Genomic DNA, 14299 nt, shown 5'->3' on the forward strand with positions numbered 1-14299 from the left:
CTAGTCCTAGCGAGTTCATCTTGTTTAATAACCTTCGGTGTGGAACACTATCGAAAGCCTTACTAAAGTCCAAATACACTATGTCCAGGGATTCGCCTTCATCCAGTTTTTTTGTTACCCAATCAAAGAAGCTTATCAGATTAGATTGACAGGACCTACCCGTTGTAAAGCCATGCTGGTGGGGATCTCTTAATCGTTCATCATCCATGAACGCGTCTAATCTGTTCTCAATCAATTTTTCCATGAGTTTACTCACTATTGATGTGAGACTCACCGATCTAAAATTTTCAGGCTCCGACCTACCTCCCTTTTTGTGGAGCAGGATAACGTTTGCAATTTTCCAGTCTAGGGGTACTTTTCCCTTGCTCAGGGAAAGATTGAAGAGCATGGCCAGTGGCTCTGCCAGTATATCGCTCAATTCTCGAAGTACTCTAGGGTGTAGATTGTCCGGGCCCATAGCTTTGTTCACATTTATTTTTGATAGCTCACGGTAGACTTCGCTTGCAGTGAATTCCATGTCCTGGAATGGGTCTTTCGAGCCCCTCCTTGGCTGTAGCTGAGGACTGGATCCTGGCGCTTCGCAGGTGAAGACCGAGCAGAAGTAGTTATTGAGTATTTCAGCTTTGTCTGCATCTGAGTCTGTAAAGTTACCATCAGGTTTCTTTAGGTGCCCAATGCCGCTCGTGTTCTTCTTCCTGTCGCTGACGTATTTGAAAAAGGATTTCTCCCCCTTCTTTACCTGCCTAGCTATGCTTTCTTCCATCCGGAGTTTGGCTTCTCTGACTGTCATTTTAACTATTCTGGATTTTGCCACATAGGATTCTTTAGCTTCAAATTGCTGCGATTGTTTGTAGGTAGCAAATGCTTTTTTTGTTTGTTTTACTAGCTCTGATATCTTCGCGGTGAACCACTGTGGTTTGTTGTTCCTGCTTCGTTTGCTCACGGTTTTTATGTATATGTTGGTTGCTTCCAGCAGTGTAGCTTTCAGAGTCGACCATAGGTCCTCTACCTTGTCTGTCGTGCTTTGATTTTGCAGCACGTTGTAGACGTAGTCCCCCATGTCTTGAAAATTAGTTCCTTTGAAATTTAGTACCTTAGTCGACGTATTTGACCTAGGGTTTCCTTTCTTGAGGTGGAACCACACTATGTTGTGATCGCTGGATGCCAAGGTGTCTCCTACCGATACCTTTGTGGCACTGTCCCCATTGGTGAACACTAAGTCCAGTGTTGCCTGACCCCTAGTGGGTTCCAGTACCATCTGCTTTAGGCATGCTCCTCGCATGGAGGCTAGTATCCTCTTGCTGCCGCTGGTTGTAGCGGAAGGTTCGTTCCAGTCCACATCCGGCATATTGAAATCTCCCACTAGCACTGTATCTCCACGCAGTGTTATGGTCTCGATGTCTTCCATTAGCTCATCGTCTGCTTGCTCCTTTTGTTTAGGCAGTCTGTATACAACACCAAGATACAGGCGTTTGTTATTGCCCCTGGCCAGGTTCACCCAGAGGGACTCTCCTGTATACTTGATGTCTGTGATTTTAGTAACTTTGATGTTTTCTTTAACGTCTAGAGCTACCCCTCCTCCTGATTTGCCCTCTCTGTCTCGACGGAGTAGATTATAACCTGGTATGACATACTGCCCTAACCACTCCTCCAGATATGTTCCTTTCAGCTCTGGACGCACAGCGGCATTCAGAGGCATAAAAAGTCCTGTGGCATGTCCATAAAGTCTGTTTGATTATCGGCACTTGGACGACCTGTCTTTTAGATTGTCCAAGTTCCGACTTGGGTAGGTTATTTGACGTGTTTAAGTTTTGATTATGAGCCCCTAAGTGTTCTTACTGCCTCAGGGTAAGTAAAAAGGAAAAAAAGATGATGGACATGGGGTAGGGAAGGGGCAATGAAATGCTTGCTACCAGGGGTGGGGGGAGTGTAATAGGGAAGAGAAAGGAAGGGGAGATACTGTACTACAGAGAATGTGGGGGACGAGAAAGGGAGAGGAGATTCTGGACTTTGGGGTGGGGGGACATACAGTACAGCTAAAAGCTCACCTAGGACACCATTCCCAACCCAGTCCTTGGGGTATGCCTAGTCCCATCCGGGTTTCAGGATACCTACAATGAATATGCATGGAAAGATTTGCATACACTGCCTCAATTTCATGTAAATCTAACTCATGAATATTCCTTATGGATATCTGGAAAACCTGATGGGACTAGGTATTCCCCGAGGACTAGGTTGGGAGTGGCAACCCAAAGCATCAGATGCCCTTAGCCGTCCTGCATTAATATTATTATGATTATGGTTATCAACCACTAATGTCTTTTTTTTTTTTTTACTTTATTTTCTGTGTTTTAGGATGCCTTATTTTTCCTGAAAGATTTCTTTGCTAGTCTTTCTACAGAAGTAGAAATCTTTTTGATGCCAGATCCAGAAGGTACAGTTGTATAATGATCAGTTGATGTTGTTTGTAGCTACAACTGGACTTCATAAACCCTGCATTCTGATCGGTCAGTTTATTTTATAGCTAACGTTACCAGACCACATGTCTGTGTCCAGAATTAGCGAGCAAACAAAAACCAGCCTATAGTGATGAGAGTATCCAGTTTTCATTTAACTAGGCTTGAAACTAGCATTTTCAGTTTTTCAGTTAATTATTTGGTGCATATGCAGTTTGTTGTGAAGTCTTTTTTGCAAGCTGCACAGACAGTGTGATAAGCTCACCACTTAGCTCTGTGATTGATACTGGAAAAACCCCATGTTCCACATTATATATGTGATTTCATTAGATTATAAAATTAGATTTAGAATATCTAAAATGCCACCTAGGTGGAGAGGGCAGGAAGGAGTCTGTTTCTAGCCCAATTTATTATAAAACTGGAACACAGATCCTGCAGAAACCATGGGTAAAATAAATCTGCGTACATTTAACACCCGCTCCAGAAGTTTAAGTGCATACTCATTCAATATGCACATTTGTATGTATTTTATAAAGCAGTATATCGCAAACTGTGTGCTGTGGCGAGATTCTGGGTGTGCCGTGAGATGCCTGCAAGGAGGAGAGGCGCCGGCTGACTCCTACAGGATGTGCCTCTCATGGCAAGAGGCACATCCTGTAGACAGCTGACACCTGCCTCTCCTGCTCCAGCACTCCCCACTGGTGACTCAGGGACCCGTCTGGAGGGCCTTCACACCATGCACAGATGTTGACGTGATGACATCACACATGTGTGTGACATCATTACAATGTCTGTGCATTTCCAGGTGCCCTCCAGCCGTGACCCAGAGTTTACTATGCCTCCAAGTAAAAAAAAAAGTTTGCAGGACTCTGATATAAAGTATGGCCTGATTCTATAAATGACACCTAGCAATGCCTACCCCCTAGGTGCCGGTCAGCGCAGTTGTGAATGAACTGCTAGACACTGTTTACAGAATCTTGCCTAGTGGTGCCTAACTTAACTTAGGTGTCCTAAAGTTAGGTGCCAGTATATTAGGCCAGGGTTTTCCTGGCCTAATTTACCTGTGCATAACACGTATGCCTAACAATGCCTAAGTCATACCACACCTATTCTATGCCCTTATCCAAGCCTCCTTTGTGGGTAGGCATTGTTAGGTGCTGCTAGGCGCCTCGACTTAGGCATTGGTAGGTGCCACTCCATGTTCCACGTAGAACTCTTAATTGTTTTTTAATGAGCTTTTAATGGCATGTTCTTTATTGTCCCTCCAGACCAGCACAGAACAGATGGATTTACACTCTTCTGCCAGCAGGTGGACACTGAGAACACATTGACTTTTGGCAGTAGTACAAGTGGGGCTGTACAGTCCCATCTGCAATCAGTCTGTTCTCAGTCTCCAAGCCAGTGGTAAGCCTGTACAGTCTTTCTTCTGGTTAGTTAGGGCCTTTGGGTCTGATTATTGGCCTTTTTTTGCCTGGACAGAGCTTGGGGGACCATTTCAGGGGTCCGTCTGACTTCGGAGGTGCCACACTCAGGTGGCCAAGTTCCTCATTCTTTTTCCCCTACCTCCCCAAATTTTTATTAGTGGTGCCTCAGCTGTATGTTTTGTCACAGTTCAGCTTTGAGAGCTTGTTTGGTCTACTCATATTACTTAAAGTTTTACTTTGCAAAAAAACCCCAAAACATCCTGAGGCAGTGCCATTCTGAAAGGAAACTTTAACTTAACTCAAATTGATTTTTATTGCTAACCGGCGGTTTTACTTTCCCTTTTAGCGGTTTGCAATGAGCACTTTAAAGAGACTGAAAAAGTACTCATTGTGTTCCCGATGAGCGTTGGATGTGTGCGGTGTGCACAAGGTGCTATGGCCACTGCGAAGGGGTATCCTCATCTGCTTTAGGTGCCAGGGGAGCAGGTTTCCCCTTCACGTGTCTACTATTCTTGGGCTATAAGCAGTGGGGAAACCCAAGCTTCCCCTACCACCCACACAGGGATTTCCCCAGCTGCTGACAGTCAGGGAGGTAAGGTTTCCCTTACTGCCGATAGTGCTGGGGATTCCCTTACCACTACAGCTGCTCCTGCCTGCAGCTCTGCTTTAGCAGCTGGGTCCTTTCAGACCTTTTTGCCGCTACAAGCCTTGGGGGAGTTTTTTTGGCGGCTTTTTCTTCGGTTTTGGTGAGAAGCTCCGCCATTTTGCCTGTGGCCTCAGATGACCTCCCTCCTGTTTTAGAAAGACAGGAACATGTCCTCAATGCTTCTTCTGCTCCTGCAGCAAGTACTTTTTTGCCTCCAGGGTGTTTTTGCCCCTTATTTTGTTTTTAGCCATGTACAAGGCTTACTTGCAGGCGGCTGGGGGTATGGCTTGTTCTCCAGGGGGTCTTCTGTTCTTCTGGTGGATCTTTGCCTTTGAAGTCTGCCACTGTTCAATCCTTCTTGGCGTTTGCACCTATCCAGTCTCCCCCGCCTTTGTCCAAGTGGCTGCGGGTTTCTTGGGATGAGGATTTTTCCTGGCTGACCCAGTTTTGCCAGATGAGGACTTGGATTTTTTGATAGACTCCCAAGATCCTCTTGGGAGGTGGATGATGTGGACGGCTGGGTTTCGGATATGCCAGTTGGCAAGGATGCTTCAGTCGTGTGCAATTTTCACCAGGAAGAGCAGCAGGAGCTTATTCTTCAGGTGTCTTCGTTTTTGAGGAAGAAGCTAAGGACCCCCCTCATGTTGTGGACCCTCTGCTTCAAGGGATCTGATCGTCCTTCCGCTCTTTTCCTATGCATCAGGATATTTGGGATGTGGTGCACACACAGTGGAAGACTCCAGATGTGCCTTTTCGCTTGGCGCAGTCCTTGAACCAGCTCTATCCCTTTCCTGATGGGGCTAGGGATACCTATAAGTCTCTACTGGTTGATTATGTGGTCTCTGCCATTGCTTGCAGGCATATGGTGCTGGTTGAAGGCAGTTTGGCCTTGAGAGATCCCCAGGACCATAAGATGGAGTCTCTCCTTTAGCAGAGTTTTAGCAAGGCTGCTTTGGCTGTCCAGGTGGCGATTTGCACCAGTCTGGTAGCATGGGCTTGTTTCCAGTGGGCTGAGCATGTCTTTGACCAGGAGTCTAGTGTCTGGTCCTTGATGGATCAGGAGGTGGATAAAATTGAGCTCAGTGCTTCTTATCTTTCTGATCCCATGTATGATTTGTTGCAGGCATCTGCCAAGTCCATGGACCTCGGGGTGGCCACTTATCGGACCACGTGGCTTTGGGGTTGGTCGGTGGATGCAGCTTCATAAGTCTAAGCTCAGTAAATTTCCTTTTCGGGGTTCTTTCCTTTTCAGGGAGGACTTGGATAAGCTTGTTCAGGCCTTGAGTGACTCTAAGGTGCCTCGGCTACCAGATGACCATCCTTGCCAGGCATCTTGAGGTGGCGCCAGCTGTGGGTGACTTTGTGATTTTCATTGGTATCAACCTAGCTGAGGCTCGGCTCCTTTTCCTTCTATAGGCTGATTCGGGTCCTTCCCCTGGTTCCGGTGGGTGCCCGTTTGCGGGATTATAACCAGGGGTGAGCCGAGATCACAAGGATCAGTTGGTCCTACAGATGATTTGGATCAGCTATGCTCTCGACTTTTACTGGCCCTTACCAGATCGTTTCCTCTCTTCTCCTTGTCAGGCATCTTTGAAGAAGCGGGCGTTTCGTCAAGACGCTGGAAAGATTGCTGGACTTCAAAGTGGTGGTCCCATAGCCTCCTCAGGACATTTGCATCGGCCAGTACTCCATTTACTTTGTAGTGCCCAAGAAAGAGGGATCTTTTCGGCCCATTTGGAATCTGAAAGATGTCACCAGGGCACTCCGTGTCCCGTCTTTCCATATGGAGATCGTGAAGTCCGTGATTCTTGCTGTTCAGCCTGGGGAGTTTCTGACTTCTCTTGACTTGACAGGAGGCCTACCTGCATTTTCTAATTCGGGCCTCCTATCAGCACTTCCTTCGCTTCGTGATTTTGGGAAAGCACTATCAGTTTTGTGTGCTCCCTTTTGGTCTGGTCACGGCTCCACGGACTTTCACCAAGATTATGGTGGTGGTGGCAGTGACCTTGCACAAAGAGGGCATTCTGGTTCATCTCTATCTGGATGACTGGTTGATTTGGGTGGTCTTTTTAGGAGAGCTCCCGGGTCACAGCTCAGGCATTAGAGTTTCTGCAGTCATTGGACTGGGCTGTCAACCTTTTTGAAAGCCTGTTGACTTTGTCTTAGCACTTGGAGTATCTTGGTGTTCTCTTTGACACCAGCCTGGTTGCCAATATTCTGGAGATCAGAGCCATTCGGTTGATGATAGTTGCTTTCCAGTCATTGCTGAAGGGTGAGTCAGTTCAGGTTCTCTCGGACAATGCCAAAGCAGTGGCTTACGTCATTTGTCAGGGGGGAACCAAGAGTCATCTGGTAATACAGGACGCAGCTCTTCTCATGGAATGGGCAGAGGCTCTTCTTTTGGACATCTCGGCTTCCCACATAGTGGGAATGGACAATGTCCAAGCGGACTTCCTCAGTTGTCATGTGCTGGATCCCTGCGAGTGGTGTCTCGGGCTAGAAGCCTTTGAGTTGATTGTTCAGTTGTGGGGTTGGCCGGTCATGGAACTCAAGGCAATGAGTGTCAATGCCAAAGTGCTGAGATTCGTCAGTCGGTGCAGGGTTTATCAGGCCGAGGGGCTGGATACTTTGATACAGGCTTGGCCAACGGACAGCCTGCTGTATGTCTTTCCTCCATGGCCACTGGTGGGCAGAGTGCTTCCTCACATGACTCGGCACGCAGGCTGTGTGATCCTAATGGCTTCGGACTGACCCAGGGGCCTATGGTATCCAGATCTGGTTCGTCTTCTAGTGGCAGATCCTCTTTCCCTCTCACCCGATCTTCTGACTCGAGGTCCCATTCCCATGTTTGATCCGGGTCCCTTTTGTCTTACAGCTTGGCTCTTGAAAAGGAACGCCTAAGTAAGAAAGGATATTCGGATAAGGTGATCGCCACCTTCTTGGGTTCTAAGAGAGTTTCCACCTCTCAGGCTTATGTGCACATTTGGCATCTTTTTGAAGAGTGGTGTTCCACTCATAACGTAGTTCCCCTTCGTGAGTCTTTGCCTCACATCTTGGAGTTTTTGCAGGATGGCCTGGAGAGGGGCCTTGCCTGGTCCACCCTAAGGGTTCAAGTTGCAGCCTTGTCCTCTTTTCGCAGTCTGTTGCATGATCACCGTTTGGGCTCTTCTTCAGATGTGATTTGTTTTTTGAGAGTGGCAAAATTGCTTCAGCCTCCAGTTCGCCCTTCAGTTCTGGCCTGAGATCTCAATCAGATTCTTTCCGTGCTTGATCGTCCTCCCTTTGAGCCTCTTGGCTCCTGCACATTGAAGGACCTTACTCTTAAGGCTGTGTTCCTGGTGGCTATTACTTCCGCAAGATGTGTTTCTGGACTGCCTGTTTCATTTAAATCTCTCTTCCTGGAGTTCTCTAGGGAGTGGGTCTTGCTGCAGCCGGTTCCCTCCTTTCTGCCGAAGGTCGTTTCTCCTTTTCATATCAACCAGTGTGTTACCCTTCCGGGCTTGGGAGTTGGGAGGGCTCTTTGAAGCAGAGGCAGTTGTACAAATTGGATGTCCATAGGTTCTTTTGCATTTACATTCAGCAGACCCATGGGTTCTGTCAGTTGGATCGTCTTTTTGTCCTTCTCGTGGGTAAGGGGGGGCAGTACTTCTAAAGCTACGATTGTGCGCTGGATCAAGGAGGCTGTCAATTTGGCTTACCTTCTTCAGAAGAAACCTGTTCCAGATTTTCTCAAAGCTCATTCCACTTGGGGTCTGGCAGCTTCTTGGACTAAGTCTTCTCTTGTGCCTCCGACGGATATCTGTAAAGCTGCGGTTTGGTCTTCTCTCCATTCCTTTGTTCGCCACTGCCGTGTGGATGTTCAGCAGCATCGGGATGTGGTGTTCGGTGAGCGTGTTCTTGTTATGGTCCTCTTACCACATCCTCTGGCAACACGTTCCAGAGTTTAACTATTCTCTGAGTGAAAAAAAATTTCCTCCAATTGGTTTTAAAAGTATTTGTAACTTCATCGAGTGTCCCCTAGTCTTTATAATTTTTGACGGAGTGAAAAATCGATCCACTTGTACCTGTTCTACTCCACTTAGGATTTTGTAGACTTCAATCATATCTCCCCTCAGCCGTCTCTTTTCCATGCTGAAGAGCCCTAACCGTTTTAGTCTTTCCTTATACGAGAGGAGTTCCATCCCCTTTACCATCTTGATTACTCTTCTTTGAACCTTTCTAGCGCCACTATATCTTTCTTGAGATAAGGAGACCAGAATTGAACGCAATACTCCAGATGAGGTCACACCATGGGGGCATTATAACATTCTTAGTCTTGTTAACCATCCCTTTTTTAATAATTCCTATCATCCTGTTTGCTTTTTTGGCCACTTTCACACATTGGGCGGAAGATTTCATCGTATTGTCTATGATGACACCTAGATCCTTTTCTTGTGCGCTAATCCCCAAGGTGGACCCTAACATCCAGTAACTGTGATTCAGATTATTCTTCCCAATGTGCATAACTTTGCATTTGTCCACATTAAATTTCATCTGCCCACATTAAATTTCATCTGCCATTTGGACGCCCAGTCTTCCAATTTCCTATTTTTCACAATCCGCATGCATTTTAACACCTTTGAACAGTTTAGTGTCATCTGCAAATTTAATCACTTCACTCATCGTTCCAATTTCCAGATCATTTATAAATACGTTAAATAGCACCAGTCCCAGTACAGACCCCTGCGGCACTCCACTGTTTACTCTCCTCCATTGAGAAAACTGACCATTTAACCCTACCCTCTGTTTTCTGTCCAATAACCAATTCCTAATCCACAACTGAACTTTGCCACCTATCCCATGACACTTTAATTTTCTCAGGAGCCTCTCGTGAAGAATTTTATCAAAAGCTTTCTGAAAACCTAGATATACTATATCAACCGGCTCACCTTTATCCACATATTTATTCACACCTTCAAAGAAATCAAGAAAATTTGTGAGGCAAGATCTCTCTCGGCTGAACCCATGCTGACTCCGTCTCATTAAACCATCCTTGTCTATGTGTTCCACAATTTTATTTTTTATAATCGTTTCTACCATTTTGCCCGGCACCGAAGTGAGGCTTACCGGTCTGTAATTTCCTGGATCTCCCCTGGAGCCCTTTTTAAAAATCGACGTAACATTGGCTACCCTCCAATCTTCAGGTACTACAGACGATTTTAGCAACAGGTTACAGCTCACTAACAGCAGGTCAGCAATTTCATTTTTTAGTTCTTTTAATACCCTGGGATGTATACCATCCAGTCCTATCACTTTTTAACATGTCAATTTGGCTCAGTACATTTTTCAGATTCACCGAGATTTCTTTCAGTTCCTCTGCCTCATCACCCTTGAAAACCATTTTCGGTTCAGGTAGATCTCTTACATCTTCCATAAAGACCGAAACAAAGAATTTGTTCAGTCTTTCTGCTATGGCCTCTAGACCGACACAAACCCCGCCCTGTCATTTTTATTCAGTGTTTTTGCGAAGAGTATGTTTTTTTCTGCGGTGTCTTTTTTGCCTTGGTTTTTTGGGGAGTATAGTAAGAGCAATGGCATTTGGTTCATCTGGCTTAGCTGGCCAACCGTGGGGACACTTTGAAGGTTCTTGTTCTAATCAATATCCAAGAGTGTCTTCCTATCCAATCCGGACAACTGCTTTGTCTTCTCCATATGAAAGTGGTTGTGTTTGTAGTTCACAGTTCTTCAGTTCTTAGTTCCTGCTTGGCTATTCATCACATTGCAAGCCCACTAGAACTACTGCCAAAAGTCAATCTGTTCTCAGTATCCACCTGTTGGCAGAGGAGCATAAACCCATCTATTCTGTGCCAATCTGGAGGGACTAAAGAAAGAAAATTAGCAGGTAAGAACCTAATTTCTCCATCAGTTACCATGACAATTAAGCTCATTAATCAATTTTCAGTTCCGTGCCTAACCTAGGCACCGTTTACTATGTGCATAATCAGGACTGTTTGTGCTGTGCCTAGATTTCACTCCAGAAAATGTGTATATCAAAGTGGCATATAAGTAAGTGTGTTCTTATCATTGTACATATTGTACTCATGGGGTAGTTTTCTAATCTAGCTATACTGGCAGTCTGATCCTATGGGACTAACTGTTTCTCGTGTGCATCTTGTTACCTCATGCAAGATATGCTGGGTCCCCTCATTGTAGAACAATCTTTCTCTGGATGTGTGATCCACTATGTCACACCCTAAATTCAAGACTGCCTTGGCTAATCTCTGCCTAGGTTGTGCAAGGATGGGGCATATTCTATAACAATGGGCTAGATTCACTAAGCAAACTGATCGTGTACCACTCGGTTTGCGCTCACTTTCTGACTCCGGCTTGATTCACTAACCTTCCTCCAGACCCCATTCGATCTGCGCATGCAAATGAGTAAAAAGGCATGTAAATTTCTTAACGCGTCGATTCATGAAACCATTTCGTCCAAACCGACTGGCCTTTCATGTCCAAAAAGTTATGACTGCTGAGGACCAGTCGTTTACATCCTCGCCGGCTATTTCTGCCTAGCAACTGACGCGTGCATGTTAAGAACCCCATTAGAAATGTATATCTTCCCCTACAAAAATCCAAAATATATCTAAACTTTTAAATATATGTTAACTTTCATGTACATAAGCGTTAGAAATATTTTTTAAATTTCTTTGGAATGCGCATAGCGAGCGCGGGAGTGATTCTCGGCTTTTTAATGCGCATGGTAAGAAAATCACGGATTAACCCCATGCTCTCCTTGCGCATTGTACATTTCAAATATCAATGCCAAATAACAAAAAAAATCCTAAATCAAATATAACTTTTAAGTGCCAGCTATCCCTCCCCCAGCTAAATTGTCGCGTGCATGTGTCGCTAGTTGTTGCTTCGTGCTTCACGGCAGATATAGCTAATGACGTCCGCGATTAAATCATGCCCCATTTCTACGCAGTGAAGTCCAAAAGAGCTAGCGCATGCGTTATGAGCTTCAAAACCAACCAAGGATACAGTGCACACGCTCATCGATCTATGTTTCAGCGCTAATAGTGACGTGTTTACGATTGGATCATTTGCATGGACAAGCTTTACTGAATCGATTGGCTACAATGACTCGGAAATGGATAGCACATGAACAGGATAGATTTCGGGACTTTAGTGAATCCTGCCCAATGTGCATAACTTTAAGGAATGCCTTCAATCTGTGCCTGACCACACCCCCTTTTCAAATTCACACACTACAATTGGCGCATACCTGTGATAGAATTGTGCTTTCCAAGTTGTGCACGTAACTTTTAGTTAGTGTCAATCATAAGGTGATAATTGCCCATTATTAGCTCCAATTAGGCCAATTAATTAGATTGTGCATGCAAATTGACTGTGCACATTGATTTGCGCGCACAACGTAAGGTGCCATATACAGAATTTGGGGGTATCTACACAGTATCTTATAAATTAATTCTGCTTTGGTACCTCTTGCAGTGAAAAAGTCTCCGTCTGCAGATGTCACTTGCAGCTTGCCTAGAAACCTCAGCAGCATCAAGAAGTCAAGTTCACTTATTTCTGTAGGACACAGCCAGTCAAACCAGAACGGCAGCACTGATTTCACAGATCAAGTTAATGGACATGCGCACGACATCCATGAGACAAGGGCATCATTTGGTGATCAGCCAGTATTTTTTAGGTAAAAATTATTTCTGTATTTTCAAAGATGCAGAATTGCTGACATTCTTTGTTTTTTTGTTTTTTTTTATAATTCTTTATTCATTTTTAAAACTTTCATCAAGTGTACAACAATCATAATAAACACAATTAATCAGAGCACTTGCATATCTTATCATTATAATCTAAACATTATATTAATATATTATATTATATTAATATTGTTCTGGAACACCTTAAAAACTGTAAGAAGTGGCAACTTAATACAGCAAAAAGACTTGTTTAATAAGTTATCTCTAATCAAAACTCACTTCTTAGGTTAACTGTGCTCTCAGATGCCTGCACTGTATAATCATAAACGATTTTCTCTATAGTCTTCGCAGGACAGAGGTATCTTTCATCGAGCTCAGTACCTGCGAACTAGAAAAGTGCTAATGCTCTGTGCTTATAACTTATATAAAGTGCTTTTAGTGCAAAATAAATAACTAAAACCGGCACTTATCTCTTTGTGACTTTAGTGCCGATATCTTGGTTGTAGCAATATAAGACTTATGCCCAACGGGGACACGTTTCACCTATTGGCGGCTTCTTCAGGGGTCTACTATATAATGTGCAGCTACGCTCTGGCTAAAAAGCAAAATGGCGCCGTTGGGCATAAGTCCCTCCTTTCCTTTCTAAAATAGTCTGAAGATAGATACCTGTTTATAGGGTGCCCTCCATGTTGCTCTGCTATTCTATAATTAGCACGCAGAACTGTGCACCACACCCAGACTCTGCCCATATGTACAACCACCTTCAAATAACATGCTACTGCATTTAGGTGCCATGTTATAGAATAGCACAATGCTGGCGAACGGGCATTTATGTTAATATATGCACACAGATATGTGTATATCACAGTATTATGTGTGTTCTTGGCCCCTTAAAGTTGGTACCCACAACCATCGTATCGCTCCCAAATGGGTCGAGATCCTTTTACAAACCTGATCAGTAGTAAATGTTCCCAAATGTAGATGGAATAAATTCATGCTCTGTGTTGTTTTTGTTGTGCTTTGGATTTAGATGATTCCAGTGTAGACAATTCATTGTCAGCAAGCTTAGCACTGATTTTGTTATTGTTTATAACCTTTCAGGGAATTTCGGTTTACTTCAGAAGTTCCAATTCGTCTTGATTACCATGGCAAACATGTATCAATGGATCAGGTATGATGCAGTGCAATTTTGGAACAATGCACACACTTATAGACATGTAGAGAGCAATTAAGAACATAATAGCCTTACTGGGTCAGACTAATGGTCCATCAAGCACAGTAGCCCGTTCTCACGGTGGCCAATTCAGGTCACTAGTACCTGGCCAAAACCCAAGGAGTAGCAACATTCCATGCTACTGATCCAGGGCAAGCAGTGGCTTCCCCCATGTCTTTCTCAATAACAGACTATGGACTTTTCCTCCAGGAACTTGTCCAAACCTTTCTTAAAACCAGCTATGCTATCTGCTCTTACCTCTGGCAAAGCATTTCAGAGCTTAACTATTCTGTGAGTGAAAAAAATTTTCCTCCTATTGGTTTTAAAAGTATTTTCCTGTAACTTCATCGAGTGTCCCTTTAGTCTTTGTAATTTTTGACGGAGTGAAAAATTGATCCACTTGTACCTGTTCTACTCCACTCAGGATTTTGTAGACTTCAATCATATCTCCCCTCAGCCATCTCTTTTCCAAGCTAAAGAGCCCTAACCTTTTTAGTCTTTCCTCATACGAGAGGCGTTCCATCCCCTTTACCATTTTAGTCGCTCTTCTTTGAACCTTTTCTGGCGCCACTATAGCTTTCTTGAGATAAGAAGACCAGAATTGAACACAATACTCCAGATGAGGTCACATGGAGCGATACAGGGGCATTATAACCATCCCTTTTTTAATAATTCCTAGCATCCTGTTTCCTTTTTTGGCCACCCCTTAAAAATTTCTTTAAAAATGTCTTGCTTACAATCCTGTAATATCTCAGTTACTAGGTAAAGTGCTCTGAAAGATCTTCAGAGTAGAGAATGACACGGGGACAAATTTTTCCCCGTCTCTGCAGGAACTCATTTTCCTGTCCCGTTGCTAT

General features: G+C 44.4%; 1 protein-coding gene across 2 annotated transcripts in view; it reads left to right on the top strand.

Annotated features, from left to right (window-relative positions):
* Positions 1 to 14299, top strand: part of ATG2B (autophagy related 2B) — a 253132-nt gene that overhangs the window by 202643 nt on the left and 36190 nt on the right. For both annotated transcript variants that reach the window (XM_033950876.1, XM_033950877.1), the window contains exons 35-37: positions 2356 to 2434; positions 12018 to 12219; positions 13331 to 13400. In XM_033950876.1, the coding sequence (XP_033806767.1) occupies positions 2356 to 2434; positions 12018 to 12219; positions 13331 to 13400 (351 nt within the window). The remainder of the gene's footprint in view (positions 1 to 2355; positions 2435 to 12017; positions 12220 to 13330; positions 13401 to 14299) is intronic.

Source organism: Geotrypetes seraphini, chromosome 7 (genome assembly GCF_902459505.1).
Source record: "Geotrypetes seraphini chromosome 7, aGeoSer1.1, whole genome shotgun sequence".
Lineage (NCBI taxonomy): Eukaryota > Metazoa > Chordata > Amphibia > Gymnophiona > Dermophiidae > Geotrypetes > Geotrypetes seraphini.